At 46.3% G+C, this 19,288-nt stretch overlaps 1 protein-coding gene across 1 annotated transcript in view; it reads right to left on the bottom strand.

Moving 5' to 3' along the window:
- Positions 1–10,076: 10,076 nt before the first annotated feature.
- The window catches only part of NOD2 (nucleotide-binding oligomerization domain containing 2), a 34,643-nt gene continuing 25,431 nt past the window's right edge, over positions 10,077–19,288 (bottom strand). The window contains exons 8-11 of the mRNA XM_011988655.1: positions 19,013–19,114; positions 16,817–16,900; positions 12,469–12,552; positions 10,077–10,637 (exon numbers count right to left, since the gene is read on the bottom strand). Coding sequence (XP_011844045.1) covers positions 10,565–10,637; positions 12,469–12,552; positions 16,817–16,900; positions 19,013–19,114 — 343 coding nt within the window. The 3' untranslated portion in view covers positions 10,077–10,564. The remainder of the gene's footprint in view (positions 10,638–12,468; positions 12,553–16,816; positions 16,901–19,012; positions 19,115–19,288) is intronic.

The raw sequence follows: 19,288 nt of genomic DNA on the forward strand, positions 1-19,288 counted from the left end.
GAGGGAGCGGGGGCGGAGGGGGCAGACGCCGCGCTGGCCAATCGCAGGCCGAGCTGCTCTCTTGAGCGGGCCCTGATTGGGCCTCCCTGTGACAGACCTTCCTCCAATGGCTGCCGGCCCGGCGCCGGCCGAAGGGACTTTCCGCTCTGTCAAGCTCGGTGGAACCAAAGGGAAAGCGGAGGGGCGGGGCGGAGAAGAGCGGGGGATGGAGGCGGAAAGCTCAAGCTGATTGGGCGAAAGGCTGTGGGTGCCGCGTCACCATTGGCTGGTGCCGGAGACGGGGCGGGGCGGGGCGCTGCGCTGTCACCAGCTCCACCTCCCGTGCTCCTGCCTCAGCTGTCAAAACTGTAGACGCTTAGGTTTGGGCTGGGTTGAGAGTCCAGATGAAGGTTGGGAATAGGATTCCAGGATGCCGTGAGAGAGCAAAGCTTTAGAATCAGACCTCACTTTGAATCTTTGGCGCTTTCATTCAGTGGCTGCGTGACTCGGGGAAGTCACAACCACGCTGTGCCTCAATGTCCTCATCTGTAAAATGGAGATCATAGTATCGGTTGTCTTACAGGATTGTGGCAAAATACTGAGTTAAAGTTTCTGGCACGCAGTACCAGCTCAGGAAAGGTTCATCTCTTCCTCCCCCGCAGATTCGGCCTGGGACGCTTGCTGTTTCCGAACCTCTGTTGCCACCTATCCCAGTTAGGAGGGAATTTTCCCAAGGATGGTGAAGAAGGGATTTCCACACACCGCCTCACTCAGCCCTGCACCCCTGGCCACCAGCCAGGACTTAGGGTGTAGTTAAGGATCTTTCAATTAGAAGGGAGGCTTCTGATTCCCAAAAGTACTCAAAATATTTAAGGAAGTGCTTTTTATAATCAGTCCCAGAGCCTTGCTGCACTGGATACTCCTGTTAATTAATTTCTTCTCCTTTGACATTTTAAGTGCTAATTATAGGAGAAGGTGATTAACACTGAGAAAGGAGGAGGGGTGTGTGTGTGTGTGTGTGTCTGTGTGTGTGTTTAACCATGACACAAATTTCCCCCAGTGGAAAGTAACATGTTTCTGGAGATCCAGGGAATTTAAACCAATGAATACATAAAAGCAGTCACATGAGTGACGAGTAACAGTAGCAGTAGACAGGCCACCACTCTTCCCTGCCATAGTCATCCAAAATGAAATGAGCATCTTTTGAAAACCTAAGCCTCTTTCTACGTCCTGTCCCTCTTTTGTCACCCCTATCTTCCTGTATTCCAAACTTCACGACCACACTGCCAAAGGAAGCCATAAGTTGGAAATCAACAGGCCTGGCTTGTGTGGCCTTAGGCAACACCGTTCTCCTCTACATCTTTATTCTCCAACAAAGCTGGAAGGACTCTGAGGTCACAGTCCAACTGTCTGGAAGAAAATTTCAGCTGAAATTTTATTGTATTGGTTTTGCCTAACCCATACAATAAGAAGGAGGAAAGAGAAAAGAATGTAAAGGAGAGAGATTTGCGGTCCTTTTAGGCAAGGCAAACATTCTCATGCTACCGGCTGGGACCACTTCTCTTATCTGCATGATCTACATCCACTGGTCCCTTAAGGCATTTGAGTTTGTCACTCTGGACTGGAATATTTTCATGTCCCTTCTTTTTGTTTTTGTTGTTGTTGCTGCTGGGGATTTTTGTTTGTTTGTTTGTTTGTTTTGAAACAGAGTCTTGCTCTGTTGCCTAGGCTGGAGGGCAGTGGCACGGTCTCAGCTCACTGCAACCTCCGCCTCCCAGGTTCAAGAGATCCTCCTGCCTCAGCCTCCCAAGTGGCTGGGATTACAGGCGCCTGCCACCATGCCCAGCTAATTTTTGTATTTTTAGTAGAGACGGGGTTTCACCATATTGGCCAGGCTGGCCTCAAACTCCTGACCTCAAGCGATCTGCCTGCCTTGGCCTCCCAAAGTGCTGGGATTACAGGCATGAGCCAACGTGCCCGGCCCATTTTTGTGTCCTTTCGGTTGATGGCGTTTGGTGCTGCTGAGGTCTCTACTTCCATAGGGCTTTCTTCCCCAGGGTCTGTCCTGTCATATGTTCACTGACTCAGTGCCGGGGCCTGACAACATCTAAGGGATCTTCATCCAAGTCAAGCCTGACAAATAGGGCTTATCTCAATTATCGTTTCCTATCAATTGGGAATGGCTGCCTAGAACATTGCGTTAAAGCTAATTCTGAACTTGTATTCAGGCTCACAGGCAAGAGAGATGTCTGCCAGGGGATGAGATAGGGAGATAGTGTCATGGTGCTATTATTTGCAGTCTTTGGTAAACCAGCCTCTCACTTTACAGATGGGAGATGAAGGCCCAAAGACGGTAAATTACTAGCCCCCTGTCACTCAGGAGATGGGCCGACACCCTGATTCCAAGCCAAGGCTCTTTCCACCTCTGTTAAAAATGGATTCCCCAACTGAAATGCTCATCCTCTCTGCCTTCCAAATCCTCCCTTCATGGAGGACCTAGTCAAAGTCCTTTACAGACATGTCTTCGCAGAGGGCTCCAGCCCTCACTAATGACCTCTCTCAATCCACCACCCCACAGCCTCTTCCATCCAACCTGGTCCTGGGTTCATGGAACTAGTGGTTGAGTTATTGAGCAGGTACCAGGAAACAGCAATGTACAAGAGAGATACCACCCTCCCTCTGGCAAAAAAATGCAAACTAAAATACTCATTAGATGATCACTTACTTAATTAAAGCTGTGATAAGCCTCAGAAGAAGAATCTCTCTGAGCATGCCTTAGGGGAGGTTGGCCACTCAGGGAAGACCTGTTTGAGGAAGTCACTTTTGAGATGAGATGGGAAAGATAACTGGCAGGCAGGAGTGAGGGGGAACACTTCAGAAATAGGGAACAGGAAAGTGCATGACCTGTTGAAGAAACTGGAAGAGGCAGACAATGAGGGCACAAAAGGGCCTTGGGAGCCAAGGATAGGTGTTGTTCTCCATCCCAAGAGCAATGGGAAGCTTTTGAAGGGTTTTGCAGGGAACATAACGCTGGTTCTTGTTTTTTGTTTGAGATGGGGTCTGACTCTGTTGCCCAGGCTGGAGTACAGTGGCACAATCATAGCTCACTGCAGCCCTGTCTCCTGGGCTCAAGTGATCCTCCCACCTCAGTCTCCCAAGTAGCTGAGACTACAGGTACACACCACCATGCCCAGCTAACTTTTCTCTTTTGAGTAGAGATGAGGGTCTCACCACATTGCCCAGGCTGGTCTTGAACTCTTGGCTTCAAGAGATCCTCCTGCCTTGGCCTCCCAAAGTGCTGGGATTATAGGCATAAGCCACTGTGCCTGACCTAACACTGATACTAAGCTGTCTTATGTCGTTCTGTCATTGCACACAGCAGGAACCTAACATAAAACTATTGAATTGAATGGCGCTTTCCCCGCGGAGGATGGTAAACTCCAGGTAGCCTCGTAGGGGCATGGGACATAGAGTAACAACACATGGTCAGGACTCAAGGAAACCTGCTCAGAAGCACCAGTCATGGTTATTGACTAGACTCTGCTCCATGCTTCCTAGTGCCTACCATGGGGTACCTCCTATTTGCATTCTCTCCAAATTTGATATCTCTTTTATATCCTACCACCTGCTCAGCATCTCCACTCAACACAGCCAGAAGCGAACTCCTGATATTCCCCACCAGCACCCCCTGCAATCCCTCTGCACTCCCCATCTTAGTAAATGGCAACTCCCAGATGTCCATCCAACCTCCCATGGCTCCAGCCATTTCCCACCAATCCTGTGAATATGGGCATTCAGAATGAACACTGGGCCAAGGGGCTAACTGGACCAGGTATCCACACAAGCAAGGATACGTCACAGGCGCTTTCTCCATGGTAGCCCAGCACAGTGTTTTGATCCATGGATGACGGGTTGAGGTCTTCCATCTCTGAGATGTGCTTATCTCTTAGGGAAGGGAAATTCCAAGTGCGACTGAACATTCTGTCTGAGGACTTTTACTCTGACCACCTAAAAGCTCTTTTTGATAAGATAAAGGGGATTACTTTAATCATCTTTAAACTAATCCAGCTGAACTATAAATCCATGCTCTCCCATTTGAGCTATTTGCTGGTATCAATGACAAATAATTTCTATGTTTGATTTTTAAAACACACACAGAAAGCTCTTTATTAAAGGGAACTCTCTGCTACATCTGGATCCCATTTTGGGCAGTTGATGCATTAGGGATTGTTCCATGTCCCAGGGAATCTTCCTCCTTTAGAAAGGAGACAGAAACGATGTCAGAAAAAGGGTGACTCGTTCTTTTTTTTTTTTTTTTTTCTTTTCAGACAGAGTCTTGCTCTGTCACCCAGGCTGGAGTGCAGTGGTGCAATCTCGGCTCACTGCAAGCTCCGCCTCCCGGGTTCACGCCATTTTCCTGCCTCAGCCTCTTGAGTAGCTGGGACTACAGGCACCCGCCACCACACTTGGCTAATTTTTTGTATTTTTTAGTAGAGACGAAGTTTCACCGTGTTAGCCAGAATGGTCTCGATCTCCTGACATCAGCCTCCCAAAGTGCTGGGATTACAGGTGTGAGCCACCGTGCCCGGCCAGGGTGACTTATTCTTATAAGCTGCCCCAACTTCTAGTTTCTGCCCCCTTTAATAAAGAAAGTGGATCCTTCCTTCATTCAACAAATATGTACTGAGCACCTACTATGTGCTAGGCACCTTTATAGACTCTGAGGACACTGCAGTGAGCGTGGTTCCTGTTCTCCAGAAGCTGACATTCTCGGGGAAGGGAAAACTGACCACGTGTCAGGTAGTTCATGCACAGAAGACAATACAAAGGAGGGTAGGCAGTGATTGGAAACTGCTATTTAGGTAGATCGTTCAGGGAAGGACTACCTCATGTAGGTGGCATTTGAACTAAGACCCGAAGGCAGTGAAGAAGCCAACCACACCACCGTCTCAGGGAACAGTGTTCCCATAGGAGGGGACAGGGGAGTGCAGACGTCTGGAAGCAGCAATGTGCCAGGTGTCCTCAGCAATGTGCCTGGTATGCTCAGGGAACAGCAAAGAAGCCAGTGAGGTTGGAGCCCAGAGAACAGGTATGAGTGGCAAAGGGGAGGCCAGAGAGGACACAGTGGGTCCAAGTCAGATGAGACCTTGACTTTTACCCTGCACCAGATGAGAAGTCCTGGAGAGTTTACATCAGAGCAGTGGCTGATCTGACTTATGTTTTAATAGGTTCACGCTTCATGTCAAAGGCAGTAACAGGGAGACTGATGCAGTAACCCAGGCAAGGATGGATCCCAAAGGGAACCCCTTGTTTCCTGGGGGTGGAGGCAGAGGAGGAGAGAGGGAGGGGTGCAAGGGGATGTGGAACTGAAGATATCAAGAGATAAGTTGCTACAAAGCAGAAAGAGATGTAGCACCCCTGAAAAGAAGCATTTTCAGGATGAGCGATCAGGGGAGTGGTGATGCTTAGGGGACTGGATCTGTGGATTGTTCAGGAAATAATAATAGGTTGTGATTAAATTTAGAGGGAAAAAAACTGTCCAAGGGAAGCCAATCAAAGAACCTGGATTGCCGGTCTTCCCTGCTGTGATCTCTGCCTGTGATTCTCCAGGGCAAATGTCCTTTATGACCTTACAGTTCACCTGGAACCCTCCACCCAGGGCCTGAGGCAGCGCATTCTCTTGTGCCCAGGCACTGCCAGGCATTGCCCTGAGTACTGGGCGCCTCACACACTGGGCTGGACCACTCACCCGAGTGAAGAAGGAGGCTTGAAGCTGTCCTGGTACAATAATGGAATGAAGGGTTAGCCTCAGCTCAGCCGCTTGGAATATGACTCCACCTCTCACATTTCTGTGGGGTGTATTCATTTCAGCTTTTTGTTTGGTGCTATGGGGAGGGAAGGGCCCTCAGATTGGCATCCTTTTTCGTCCGGGATGGCGGTGAATATTATGAAAGTCTGAGGCTGTTTTTAAAGTTCTGCTCTAATACCTTGTTTTTCTGTGCATGAGAATTATGTATTCTTGGCTGCAAAACGAATCTGTCTGCTCATGGATAAACTTCTGGCCATGAGCATGTACCTTTCAGGTAACTTTTCTATCAGAGAAGCTTACAATCAAGAATCCTACTTCCCTAGTTCCCTACACTGGCCCAGGAGGCTTTTGGTGGTATCCGCTGGACTTTTGAAAATTGGGGAATTTCTCCTATTCTGAACTCTACCAGGAATCACATATCAAGATCTCAGTACCATCTTACCTAGGCCCTCTTGACCTCTTCTTTCTCCATAATCTCTTTCTAGCTCATGTCATCCAGACTCAAGGGCCCCATTCTCAGTTTGACACTAAGGACGCCCACGCTGTTACCTCTGGCTGTGACCTTTCCCATGAGCTCCAAATTCACACCATCTTTTGACGTCTCCACTTAACTTCTCCATTTCGGTGTCTCAAACTTGACAATTCAAAACAGAACTCCCTCCCACTTCCAAACTGGTTTCCCACCCAACTTTCCCAAGCCCCCAGTTTCTCAAGTCAGAAATCTATGAGTCATCCTTGATGTCTGCCATTCCCTCATCCCTCCCATCCAACCCATTCGTAGGCTCTTGGGAATCTACCTCCAGAATGTCTCTGGAATCCATCCTCTTCTCTCCACCTCCATGCCAACCGCCTCTCACCTGCAATAGCTCTGAGGCAGCCTCCCCACTTCTTCTGCCTCCCATCCCCACCCCTACATATTCCTGTCCCATCTCCACCCAGGAGCAAAGAAGGTCTTCTTTAACTGTAAATTGGTTCACATCTCCCCTGCTTAGAACTTTCCAAGGCCTTGATGTTATTCCAAGACTAAGACCAAACTCTTGACTGTGGCCAGTGACACCTTTCCTGAACTGTCCCTACCTACCTCTGCAAACTCATCTAGTGACACCTTTCCCTTAGCTTGCCTCCAACATAGTGTATTAGTTTCCTACGGCTGCTGCAGGAAACGACACAAATTATTCCCTTATAGTCCTGGAGGTCAGAAGTCCAAAATGGGCTGGAGCCAAGGCAGGCAGGGCTATGTGGCTTGCGGAGGTTCTAGGGGATAATCTATTTCCTGGTCTTCTTCACCTTCTAGAGCTGCAATCCTTGGCTCATGGCACCTTCCTCCACCTTCAAAGCCAGGAGTGTAGCATCTTACTTGGTGATCACATTGTTTTCTTCTCTGGTGTCATATTTCCCTTTGCTTTACATTGTCCTTTAAGTTTCTCTTATAAGGAAACTGCGATTGCATTTAAGGCCCATCCAGGTAATCCAGGATAATCTTTCCATCTCAAGACCCTTAACTGAATCCCACCTCCAAAGTCCCTTTTGCCATGTAAGGCAACATTCCCAGGGTCCCGGGAATTAGAATCTACGTATCTTTGGGAGTGACTATTGAGCCTACCATGCATACCAGGCTCCTTCCCCCACGAGGGTCTTTGTACTGCTTGTCCCCCATGACTAGAATGCTCCCTTGTTCCCTCTCACTCTTTGCTTGGCCATATCTTTGTCATTCTTGGGGACACAGCTTACCTGGCACCTCCTCAGACAACCTGTCTCGGACCAGGCCGTCAACAGCCTGAAGACTTTTTTTTTTTTTTTTTTTTTTTTTGGATATAGAGTCTTGTTCTGTTGCCCAGGCTAGAGTGCAGTAGTGTGACCTCAGCTCACTGCAACCTCTGCCTCCCGGGGTCAAGCAGTTCTCCTGCTTCAGCCTCCCAAGTAGCTAGATTACAGGCACCTGCTACCATGTCCGGCTAATTTTTGTATTTTTTGTAGAGACGGGTTTTCATCATGTTGGCCAGGCTGGTCTCGAACTCCCAACTTCAAGTGATCTGCCCACCTCGGCTTCCCAAAGTGCTGAGATTACAGGCATGAGCCACAGTGCCTGGCTGAAGATTTTTTCATATCTTTTTCAACTGACTTGTTTTCTGCCTGCCTCTCCCTCTACCCTCACCTAAGCACCTTGAGGACCATGTCTGTTTTGTCCATCCACTGGTCGCCCTTATATAACTGGTTAATAAATCATTGCTGAATTAATGAATTAATTAATTTATGACAGTCTCGCTCTGTCGCCCAGGCTGGAGTGCAGCGGCATGATCTCAGCTCACTGCAACCTTCTCCTCCAAGATTCAAGCGATTCTCCTGCCTCAGCTTCCCAAGTAGCTGGGATTACAGGCGTGCGCTGCCACACCCAGCTAACTTATTTTTTTCTTCTTCTATTTTTAGTAGAGACAGGGTTTCTCATGGTGGCCAGGCTGGTCTTGAACTCCTGACCTCAAGTGATCCACTTGCCTCAGCCTCCCAAAGTGCTGAGATTACAGGCTTGAGCCACCATGCCTGACCTCATTGCTGAATGAATTTAAAGATGACAAATTGGCAACCCAATATAGTGCTATGCAAATGGGCTGCTGTGGGTTCACCTCAGCGAAAGGAGACTCATCACCACCTTCCTCGTGATCTGCTATATTAGAAACAGTGGTCTGGGCAGAACACAGCACCAATCACAAAGAAAACCCACAGACACATTCCCACACAGGGTCCAGGGAGATGCCGCAACACCGAGTAAGCCAGACACGCACAAATGCAATCGCAGTTTCCTTATAAGAGAAATTTAAAGAGAAATTTCAAGGAAGTAGCATTTCACCTTGCTGGGCGACCACCTGATCCCTTGCTCATTAAACGCAGCTAAGCATTATTTTAACACAAGGCCTGCATGAGAGGCTGCTCGCTGTGGAGAGCCAGCCATAGGTAAACCTTCTCCATCTTTCTCCTGTTAAAGACTCCTGGAGCCACTTTGAGGGAATGCAGGGCAGCCAAGGGGCCTTTTCACATGTGTTGCAGCCTTTTAGGCTGGGTATGGGGCGGCTCCTGCACAGCTGAAAACTCCACCGGGTTAAATTTTTCTAAACTGAAGCCAAAAGTGTTTTGATTGCCTGGTTATTTTCTAAGAATTGCTTTTGCCTTAAGCTATACAAGATCGGGTTGAAAATATCATTTTTCCCCCCCCTTCAAATAGAAAATTGTGCTTTAAAATTTGATAAGCTTTAGGAATATTTTTATTTTTTATTTTATGTATTTATTCGAGACGGAGTTCCACTCTTGTTGCCCAGGCTGGAGGGCAGTGGTGTAATCTCGGCTCACTGCAACCTCTGCTATTTTTAGTAGAGACGGGGTTTCTCCATGTTGGTCAGGCTGGTCTCAAACCCCCGACCTCAGGTGATCCGCCCACCTCCGCCTCCCAAAGTGATAGGATTACAGTAGTGAGACACTGTGCCTGGCCAGAATATTTTTAAATGTTTGGTCACAAGGAAGATGGCTGTTTTGACTCAATACTTTATTCCCCTCTGATTATTTACAGCATCAAGTTCACGGCCATGTTGTCTATAAAAGTATAAACTTAAGACAATAAAACAAAGTGATTTATAAATATTAACCAGTTTTCACACATCTTAATGTTGAAAATAATAACATTTGCACAGCATCTGACAATTTACAGAGGCTTCGACATGTATCATTTTGAATAATCCAGGAAGACATTTGCTTAGAAGGAAGGGCTTAATTTTTTTCCTGTAAGCTTTCAATCCATAACTGTACATCCTAAAGCATTCTAGCACAAATGAAATGGAACTGCCTCTTGTGAGTCTATTTCAGAAGTCTGTTGTCAGAGTTCAGTTCACAGGCATCAACCAGAAACCTAGTGAGGCCGTTTGAAATTCTGGCCCAGATTAATTTTTTAAAGCTGCATTTGGAGCTTTTTAAAGTGGAGCTGTTTCCAAAGGCTTAACTGAAGAGTAATTGACTTCACTGGAAATAAAAGTCCACGTGTGATCCCAGCTGGAGTGTGGTCATATTTTTCTTGCAAACCTAGAATGTCTTGGGGGAACAAACGGCTGTCATGTGTCCCCTTCCAAAAATGTCTTAAACACCGGAAAGGAGGGCAGGCTGAGGTGTAGCCCTTCCCACCCTGGGTGCCAGGGTTGGGGGTGTGTAAATGAAATATCAAAGCCGAGGTCACTAATATTCTGAATCTCAGCCTCAGAGGAAGGAGCGTGTGCAGGAGTCCAGGAGGAGGGAAGGAACCAGAGATGGGGAATGGCCTGGATGGATGAGTGGAGACATGGAGAAAGTTGCTTCCTGAATTGTGTTCTGCGCACTCCTCTTCATCAGAGCAGTGGGAAGGGGTCTTTTGTGATAGTCCAGGCCTCTCCACCAACAGGCACCCAGTTAACAAGCACATCCATGGGCCCCACTGACCCACATGGAAGCCTGGGAGGATCAGTAGAGGCCAGCCCCATACCGTGGAGGAGGGGCTGTCCCTCTTGCACATCCTGGGATTGAATCTTGGGAAGAAGTCGATGGCAAAAGTAGCCTTGGGAAAAGTCTATCCTGGAAGGCACTGATGCTCCCTCCTCTGCCAGAATAAAGGCGACCTATGGTGTTCCCAGAAAACAAGCTCAGCCTTAGGCGGGACAGGGCTCATTTTGAAGAGGCTGCCAACAGATGTCACCCAGCCTCTGGGGCCCAAACTCACAGCTTGCTCACAAACAAACTGAGATGAACATCTTCCCGGAGACTTCAAAGCAAGAGTCTGGTGTCCCTGCAGCCAAGCTTGTCAGCCTCCTCCAGAGAGAAAGTGTTCCCTCGGAGCCTAAAGGAGATCAAGTGAACAGAGGTTTGAGTGAGGACAAAATTAGAGCAGGGCGTTCAAACAAAAGCGTCCATTTTTTAAACCCATGCCTGGCATGGGCTGACCCTCTGGCCCAGCTGCAGTGTTTCTTGCAGGGAAGTCAGGGCCGTTTTACCCTCGGTCAACCAGGGCAGCTCATGAAGCATTCTGAACAAGGCTCCATGACTCTGCAGACAGAGAGAGTCCACAACACTGCACCCAGCCAGCCACAGACTCCCCAAGGCCAGTGATTCTTTTTAAGGCAACAAGGGAATCTGTCAAGAATGCAATGAGCAAACCCTGGTGCCCTCCCAAGTTCCATCAACAGGCAGCAAATAGCATCAGATCCCTTAAAATATCAACCTGATGTTGGCTGGTGCCCAGGACACAGAATGTGATGTTTCTTAGGACTGAGCAATGGTTTCAAAAACAAAGAAACAGAAAACCTACGCTCTGCCCAGAACCTGATGATGTCATAGGCCACAGAAATGTCACAATCTTACAGAAGGAAAAATCTCTCCATCACAGCATAGATTTTTGAAGTCACTTTTAAATTTTTTATCATCTTAAGAGACGGGAATCTAATTCTGTCGCCTGTGCGGTGATGCAATCGTGGCCCACTGCAGCTTTGAACTCCTGGGTTCAAGGGATCCTTCCATCCCAACCTCCCGAGTAGCTAGGAACTACACCGCACCCAGCTGAATTTTTTTTTTTTAAGAGAAGAGGTCTGATGTCGAACTTCTGGCCTCACGTGATCCTCCTGCCTCAGCCTCCCAAAGGGCTGGGATTACAGGTATGAGCTGCCACGCCCAGCAAAGCTTTTGTGTTTAACTTCATCATTTGATATCTGCATTTGCTGCAGCCTTGGTATGCTTTTTGAAAGAAGACAAGGCCTCCATATTTAAAGCAGGGATGACAAGCTTATGGAAATGAGTTGCCAAAGGGTCCTGGTCTAAGGCAATAGGCTTGGTGGATCTGTAGTCAGCCAGAGTGGGTTTGCCCATCTGAGAAGACTTAGCCCTTCTTGTACTCTGGTTAACTACTGGAATCATGAATGAGCATCCAGAGTTCCCAGCTCTTTTGAGAAAACCCTGAGATACAGATTTTTTATAGGAAATTTCCTGGCTTTTAAATACTAGTCTCTAGCCCAGTGCCTGGAACATACATAGTAACATTCACTTATAGCACATTAGGCCAGGGAAAACCTTTACTTATTGTCTGAGAAATAGATCCCTGGAAATAAGAACAAATCTTTGAAGCTGTGGCTCAGCAGAGAGAAAGTCCACAACACTGGACCCAGCTGCCCAGACTCCCAAGGCCATTCTTTTTAAGGCAACGAAAGAATCTGTCAAGAATGCAATTCTTGCTTTTTTCAAATACATGAAGGACTATGGCTTTCTTATAGAGAACTAGATACACTGTGCAACCTGCTCCTAACCTGTGTAACCTCCATTCAGAACCACAGAAGGTCTGATCCAGTATCTTTGACCTGTGAAGGCAGATGCAGTTCCCAGGAGGGCAGGAGCTGACTCTTCTTTTCATTCTTCAACCACATCCCCATTCCTACACTATCTCATAGAACACAGAAGTTGCTGAATAAATAGTCAAGGTTTAAAAATGAAATCATTGCTTCCTACTTAAAGATGTAAAGACTTCTTAGACAGAGAACCAGATCCCTCACATGCAGAATCATTCTCCCTGAATGTGAGAATCAGAAGGATCCTCGAAATTTTCCTCTCTCCCACCACCCCATTTTACAGATAGAAAAAACTGAGGCTCAGAGAGCTAAAGCAGGCCTGCTCAGGGGCCTTACCAGACTTCCAGGATGGTGTCATTCCTTTCAAGGGCCTGCAGGAGGGCTTCTGCCCCTAGGTAGGTGATGCAGTTATTGGACAACCTGGAGAAAAAGATAGAATGGTGAGCTTCAAGGATTCTTGGTTTTCCTCTTGAAACTGTCCAGTTAAACAGACTTCAGGAGTTATCCAGCCTACTGAAGCCCACCTGTCCCCTAGACACCTCCCACTCATGTCTGAGATTCCCAGTGAGCTCATCAGCGAAGGCTTAGTACCATCAGTGAAATGCACCCATCTCTCTTCCATTCACTAGATGAGTTTATCAAATTAAGTAGCCACTCCCTTAGGATAGTAGTTAAGTACATGCATTTTAGTGCTAGATGTCCTGGGTTTAAATCCCACCTACACCACTTCTTTTTTTGATCTTGAGCAAATTAGTTCTAATTTCCTCATTGGTAAAATGGGCCTAAAAGAGTACCTGTGTCATCAAGCATAAGAATCTAAATTGTGATGGGTGTAAGCAGGCTCCTGTTCACATCCACCATCCATCTCCTTGTGGCATGGGTCCCGGGCCATTAAGTCAGCCACCAGTCCCGGCATTATCTCCCCACACTCTGCTTGCCGGGCAGACCCACCACTCTCTGCAAACCTAAAACACTTGCGCAGTACTCGATATGGTTTTGCTGTGTCCCCACCCAAATCTCATCTTGAATTTCCACATGTTGTGGGAGGGAGCCAGTGGAAGGTAATTGAATTCCATCCTGTTCCCATTATAGTAAATAAGTCTCACGAGATCTGATGGTTTTAAAAAGGGGAGTTTCCCTGAACAAGCCCTCTTCTCCTGTCTGCTGCCATGTGAGATGTGCCTTTCACCTTCCGCCATGATTGTGAGACCTCCCCAGCCATGTGGAACTGTGAGTCCAATAAACTCTTCCTTTCAAAAAGTGCCCAGTCTTGGGTATATCTTTATCATCAGCATGAAAATGGACTAATACAGTACTTAATTGATAGAAAATAACCAATGAGCAGTAATATTTCCATTTTTAGGGGGGTCTTTGAGGGCACAGACACAGAGATTAGAGAATATATGAGGTAGCTGACAACAGGGAGGGGAGACAGGATAGGGCCAGGGACAGTAACGGAGGAGTCATGTGTTTCCCATGTTGCTCTTTTGCTTATAGCTTTGCCTTCCGATAATGTCCACTCCAGGTCCTCCCCCTTTCCCACAATTTTAGGAACGTCTTTCAAGTTGACCCTAAGGCAATGCTTGTAATTGCCAGTATTTGTTGAGCTTCTATTAGGTTGGTGTAAACGTAATTGCAGTTTTTGTACTGTTGAAATTTGCCATTTGATATTGGAATACATTCTTAAATAAATGTGGTTATGTTATACATCGTTTTAATGCAGAATTCTCACTTTATGATTTCTTGCTAATGACTTAATACTTTCTGTTTATTTTATATTTATTTTAGACTATGAAAATGATGTTAGACAAAAAGTAAATTCAAGCAATTTTCTTATTCAAATTCAAAATGAGTCATAAAGCAGCGGAGACAACTCACAACATCAACAATGCATTTGGCCCAGGAACTGCTAACGAACGTACAGTGCAGTGGTGGTTCAAGAAGTTTTGCAAAGGAGACGAAAGCCTGGAAGATGAGGAGCTGTGCTGGCAGGCCATTGGAAGTTGACAATGACCAATTGAGAGCAATCATCAAAGCTGATCTTCTTACAACCACTTGAGAACTCAACATCGACCATTCCATGGTCGTTCAGCATTTGAAGCAAATTGGAAAGGTGAAAAAGCTCGATAAGTGGGTGCCTCATGAGGCTGAGTGAAAACCAAGAAAATCATCATTTTGAAGTGTCATCTTCTCTTTTTCTACACAACAACAGTGAACCATTTCTTGATCTGATTGTGACATGAGATGAAAAGTGGATTTTATATAACTGGCAAGGACTAGCTCAGGGGTTGGACCGAGAAGATGCTCCAAAGCACTTCCCAAAGCCACACTTGTGCCAAAAAAAAAAAAAAGGTCATGGTCACCAGTGGTCTGCTGCTGGTCTGATCCCCTACAGCTTTCTGAATCCCGGCGAAACCACTACATCTGAGAAGTATGCTCGTCAAGTCAATGAGATGCACTGAAAACTGCAACGCCTGCAGCAGGCATTGGTCAACAGAAAGGGTCCAATTCTCCACGACAATACCCGACTGCACGTCGCACAACCAAAGCTTCAAAAGTTGGATGAATTGGACTATGAAGTTTTGCCTCATCCGCCATATTTACCTGACCTCTGGCCAACTGACTATCATTTCTTCAAGAATCTCGACGACTTTTTGCAGGGAAAATGCTTCTACAACCAGCAGGATGCAGAAAATGCTTTCCAAGAGTTTGTCGAATCCCGAAGCACGAATTTTTATGCTACAGGAATAAACAAACTTATTTCTTATTGGTAAAAAATGTGTTTATTATAATGATACCTATTTTGATTAATAAAGATGTATTTTAGCCTAGTTATAATAATTTAAAATTCATGGTCCGAAACCACAATTACTTTTGCTCCAACCTACAACTTACTTTTGTTACCTACATTCTCTCAGTGAATGCTCATGGCCTGTAATGAAGGTCCAGACATTATCTCCATTTACACTTGAGGCAACTGAGGCACTCATCCAAGAAGAACTGGCTGGTAATGGTGGAGCAGGGGTAAGACCCAGGCTGTCTGGTTCTAGAACCTGGACTCTTTTTTATTATTATTATTTTTTTTCTCATCTTTTTTTTTTTTTTCTTTTTTTTTTTTTTTTGGCTGGAGCTTCTCTCTTGTCCAGGCTGGTGGGGAATGGTGTGATCTCGGCTCATGGCAACCTCCACCTCCCGGGTTCAAGTGATCCTCCTGCCTCAGCTTCCCGAGTAGATGGGATTACGGATGTGTGCCACCACACCCGACTAATTTTGTATTTTTAGTAGAGACAGGGATTCTCCATGTTGATCAGGCTGGTCTCAAACTCCCCACCTCAGATGATCCACCCGCCTCAGCCTCCCAAAGTGCTGGGATTACAGGTGTGAGCCACTGCACCTGGCAAGCCTGGACTCTTAACCAACTCTTGGCAGAAACTAAGCCTGGAAAAGAAAAATGCAGGAATTTCTCTTTTTAAAAAAAGATATATCAGAAGTTCAATTTTTGTGGGGGATGATATAGTTTAGGATGCTGAATAATAAGGCTGATGACAGGGTGGCATGGGACAAACCCCGGCCTCATTGCCTGGCATCCACTTGAGTCAAGTGGAGTAAGGCTGTGACAAGGAGGGAAGACAAAACTGCCATATCCACACCTGGTCAATAATGGGCCTGGTATTCCCAAAGGCCTATCCTCAGTGCAAAGCTGGCATCTGGCTCAATAACTGGGCTTCACCCCAACTTCCCAGCCCACTTCCACCCAAATCATTAGTGGAAGTGTTTTCACCAAATATTTGGAAATTTCCTAGCTTGTGAAAGCAACACAAACAAGTGTTGCCAGAGTGGATAGCAGCCTGGCAGCAAAGCTGGCACTCACAGAGGCAGCTGTCTGTCTGTCTGTTTCTAAATGGCAAGCGTTTTCCTAGGACCACATTTGCCTAGGCAGATGACACTTTCCTCCAGCCAAAGGAGCCATCTGATGGGGTTCCTGAGGTCTCCTTGAAATAGGAATTTCGGCATCAGCCTCAGAGAGCACCCTGACAAGCCCGTGATGGTCACTAGGTGGGTTCATGCTCACCTCAGTTGTCCATCTCTTCGTGGCACAAGTCCCAAGCCACTGAGTCAGCCACTGGAGGAGGCCACAGTGCTCCCCATCACATCACCTCCCCAGCCACTGCTTGCAGAAAAGACTTGCCACTCTCTGCCTAAGACCATTCTCCTGACCCCAGAAGCATGTTTAGCTGGGTGAGGGTGAGCTGGAAGTGCTAGAGAATCAGTGCCCCATGAGTGCACGTCAACACAGGAAGGACAGACGGTTGGTGGATAAAGGCCATGGCTTTCTTGCCCATTGGTTGGGTAGGTGACCAGGTGTTTTCTGCACTGGCTCCAGGAGTGCCCCAGAGTACTGAGCTCCAATTTCCCTCATTGATAACTCTCTTGATAACTCTCCTTTATTGGTTACCTTCGCTTTCCCATCTCACTTCACCACTCTCCTATCAGCATTTACTGGGACCACCTCCCAGATAAACAACTTGCGCTGGAATCCTTGTCCACCTAGACCAGGGCAAGCTGTTCTACCAGGCCACCACACGTGAGTTACCCCAGCGGGGAGCTGCCCAGATCTTAGTCAGAAATGCCCCTTCCAAAGATCAGCAATTATTGTCCTGTTTCCTGCTTATGGGTTCCTTACTTCAGGATTTTCAAACTGGAATTTCTCTTCAGTCCTTCTGCGAGACAACATACACCTTCATCCTGGAGATGGTTCTCCTCCAGGCTGGTGAGAACAAGAGAGAAAATCCAGTTGATATAACATTGATTATGGAAGATGATGTCAATAAAGATGAACTCACATGCCCCCCATATAGGAAATCCAACATCTGAAAACCCAAACTCAGGATAAAGAAAGAACAGATAAAGTACGTTGTGGGGATTCTCAATTCCAGGGACATATTTGCAAGAGAATTCACTCCAAGGGCTCTCTATGTAATAAGTTCCCTCATCCCCCAGCTTCCCAATATCCATCTTTCCTTTCTTCCTTATTAATGGAAGTCTCATTTCATTTGGACAGCCATGCACTCGGTGAAAAAACTATATTTCCCACTCTCCATTGCAGCCAGGGCTGGTCAAACAACATACACGTGGGTTGGTCAAGTGACATACACATGGTTGATACAAAAGGGGAAGCTGACAGGTGGGACTTCCAGGAATGCTTTTTAAAGGAGAGAAACGCAGATGGCTTTCCCTGGTATATAGACCAAATCCTGGAATACAGAAGTAGTGCCGCAGCTGGAGCAGCCATCCTGTGATCATGAGGCAACCAACCACGTGAATGAAGTCACAGGCTAAGGATGATGGAACAGAAAGATAATGAGACAGAGCTGAGACCCCTCCTGGCCTCTTGTAGCCACTGTACAAACCCTACACTGCCTACTTCCAGCTGCCTATACAGGAAAAAATAAACCCTTTCCTTGTTTAAACCTCTATAGATGAAGGTATTCTGTCACGTGCAGCTTAACGTATAGTTAAACCAAATGTGGCCTGAGACTGCCTCCGTACTTTGAGTTCCTATGTGGCAAACTGCAACCTAACGATATATCCTTGTAACAAACAGCTAAGTCTCAGTCAATCACAGCAGCCAGGCTTCAGTCAATCACAGCCTACCAGCTGATCAGACTATGTCCATATAAGGAAAACGCCTCATCACATCATGCCCAAACAAGGCAAGTGCCCAGCTGCAACCAATCAAGCTGTTTTGTACATCACTTCCTTTTCCTGTCTGTAGATAGTGCTTGCCCACCTTGCTGGGTGAAGCGCTCCCAGTTCTGAATGCTGCCCAATTCATAAACTGCTGTATGCTCAAATCAGCTCTGCTAAATTTAATTTGCCGGAAGTTTTTCTTTTAACAGGAATCATAACTGATGCTCTCACAATAAGGTTCTCCTCTACTAAGAAATTCCAAGTGGCAAAATCCGGTCAGGATAGAATCAAATCATAGTTTAGTGGACCTAGTAAGCCCTGCAACAGCCGAGGTCCATCCACAAAATCTGTTTATGTCAATGCCCATATGTTGCAGTGCCTTTCTGCTTCCTGGGAAAATCAAACATTCAGCATTTTATCTCCCTGACATAATCTGAAACTGCCCAGAACATGTCAGAAAACTATACTAGTGGCATCTAAAGGATGAGAAACTTAGAATCTGCTTCAGGTCAACAGTATAAGCATGATTCATGGTTCCTCTTTCAACTATCAAAACTCCATTATACCTTCCAAAGTGACCTATGACTTGAACACCCAGTACTCCTAGGAACTCAAATTCACTTTAAAATAACAAAACTTTATTATTAGTAGTAGTCACAGTACTAGTAGTAGTTGTAGCAGCAGCAGCAGCAGCAGCAATAGTAGTAGCAACCCTGTCACTATTCTAATTTAACATTTATGGAGCACTTACAAATATGCCAGACACTATATTAAGGTCTTCACACGCACTACCTTATCTAATTCTTGCAAAAATCCTTTATGGTTGGAAGTATTCTTACCCTCATTTTACAGACATGAAACTTGAGATTCTGAAATTGTTATTTAACTTGCTTAAGATCATGGCCTGCTTGATTCCAGAGTCTGTGCTCTTAACACTTATGCCATGTGGAGGCAGTCATCAAACCAGCAAACCAATATATTTTATTAAATTAAAAAATTAGCATGTACATACCAGGCTCTATAAGCTTCATACCACTCAGTACATATAAAGACAAACACAATCAATCAATCAGTCAATCACTCAATCATTGACCTTTGTCCGTCCACACAACTGCTCCTATGGATGAGGCCAGGGGATCAGCAGAGATTGTGATCCACCTCCCCAGAGCAGAAAATCCCCCAAACTCACCAGAGTTCTTCTAGCATGACATTCTTTGCCAGCATCAGTGCTAAGGCTTGGGCACCCACACTGCCAATGTTGTTCCCCACCAGGCTGGAGGTAACCATGGAACAAAAGCATGTCAGAGCAGGGAAGGACCTCAGAGATGAACTAACCTATGGAGGACAACATTCACGGGTGCTCTCCTGGTCTGCTCCATTTCAGACATCACTAATAGATTGTGGTGCTCTCTTTCTCTCTCTCTCTTTTTCTTTTTTTTTTTTACACTTTTCAGACATCACTAAT

Source organism: Mandrillus leucophaeus, unplaced genomic scaffold (genome assembly GCF_000951045.1).
Source record: "Mandrillus leucophaeus isolate KB7577 unplaced genomic scaffold, Mleu.le_1.0 Scaffold333, whole genome shotgun sequence".
In the NCBI taxonomy this organism is placed as follows: Eukaryota; Metazoa; Chordata; class Mammalia; order Primates; family Cercopithecidae; genus Mandrillus; species Mandrillus leucophaeus.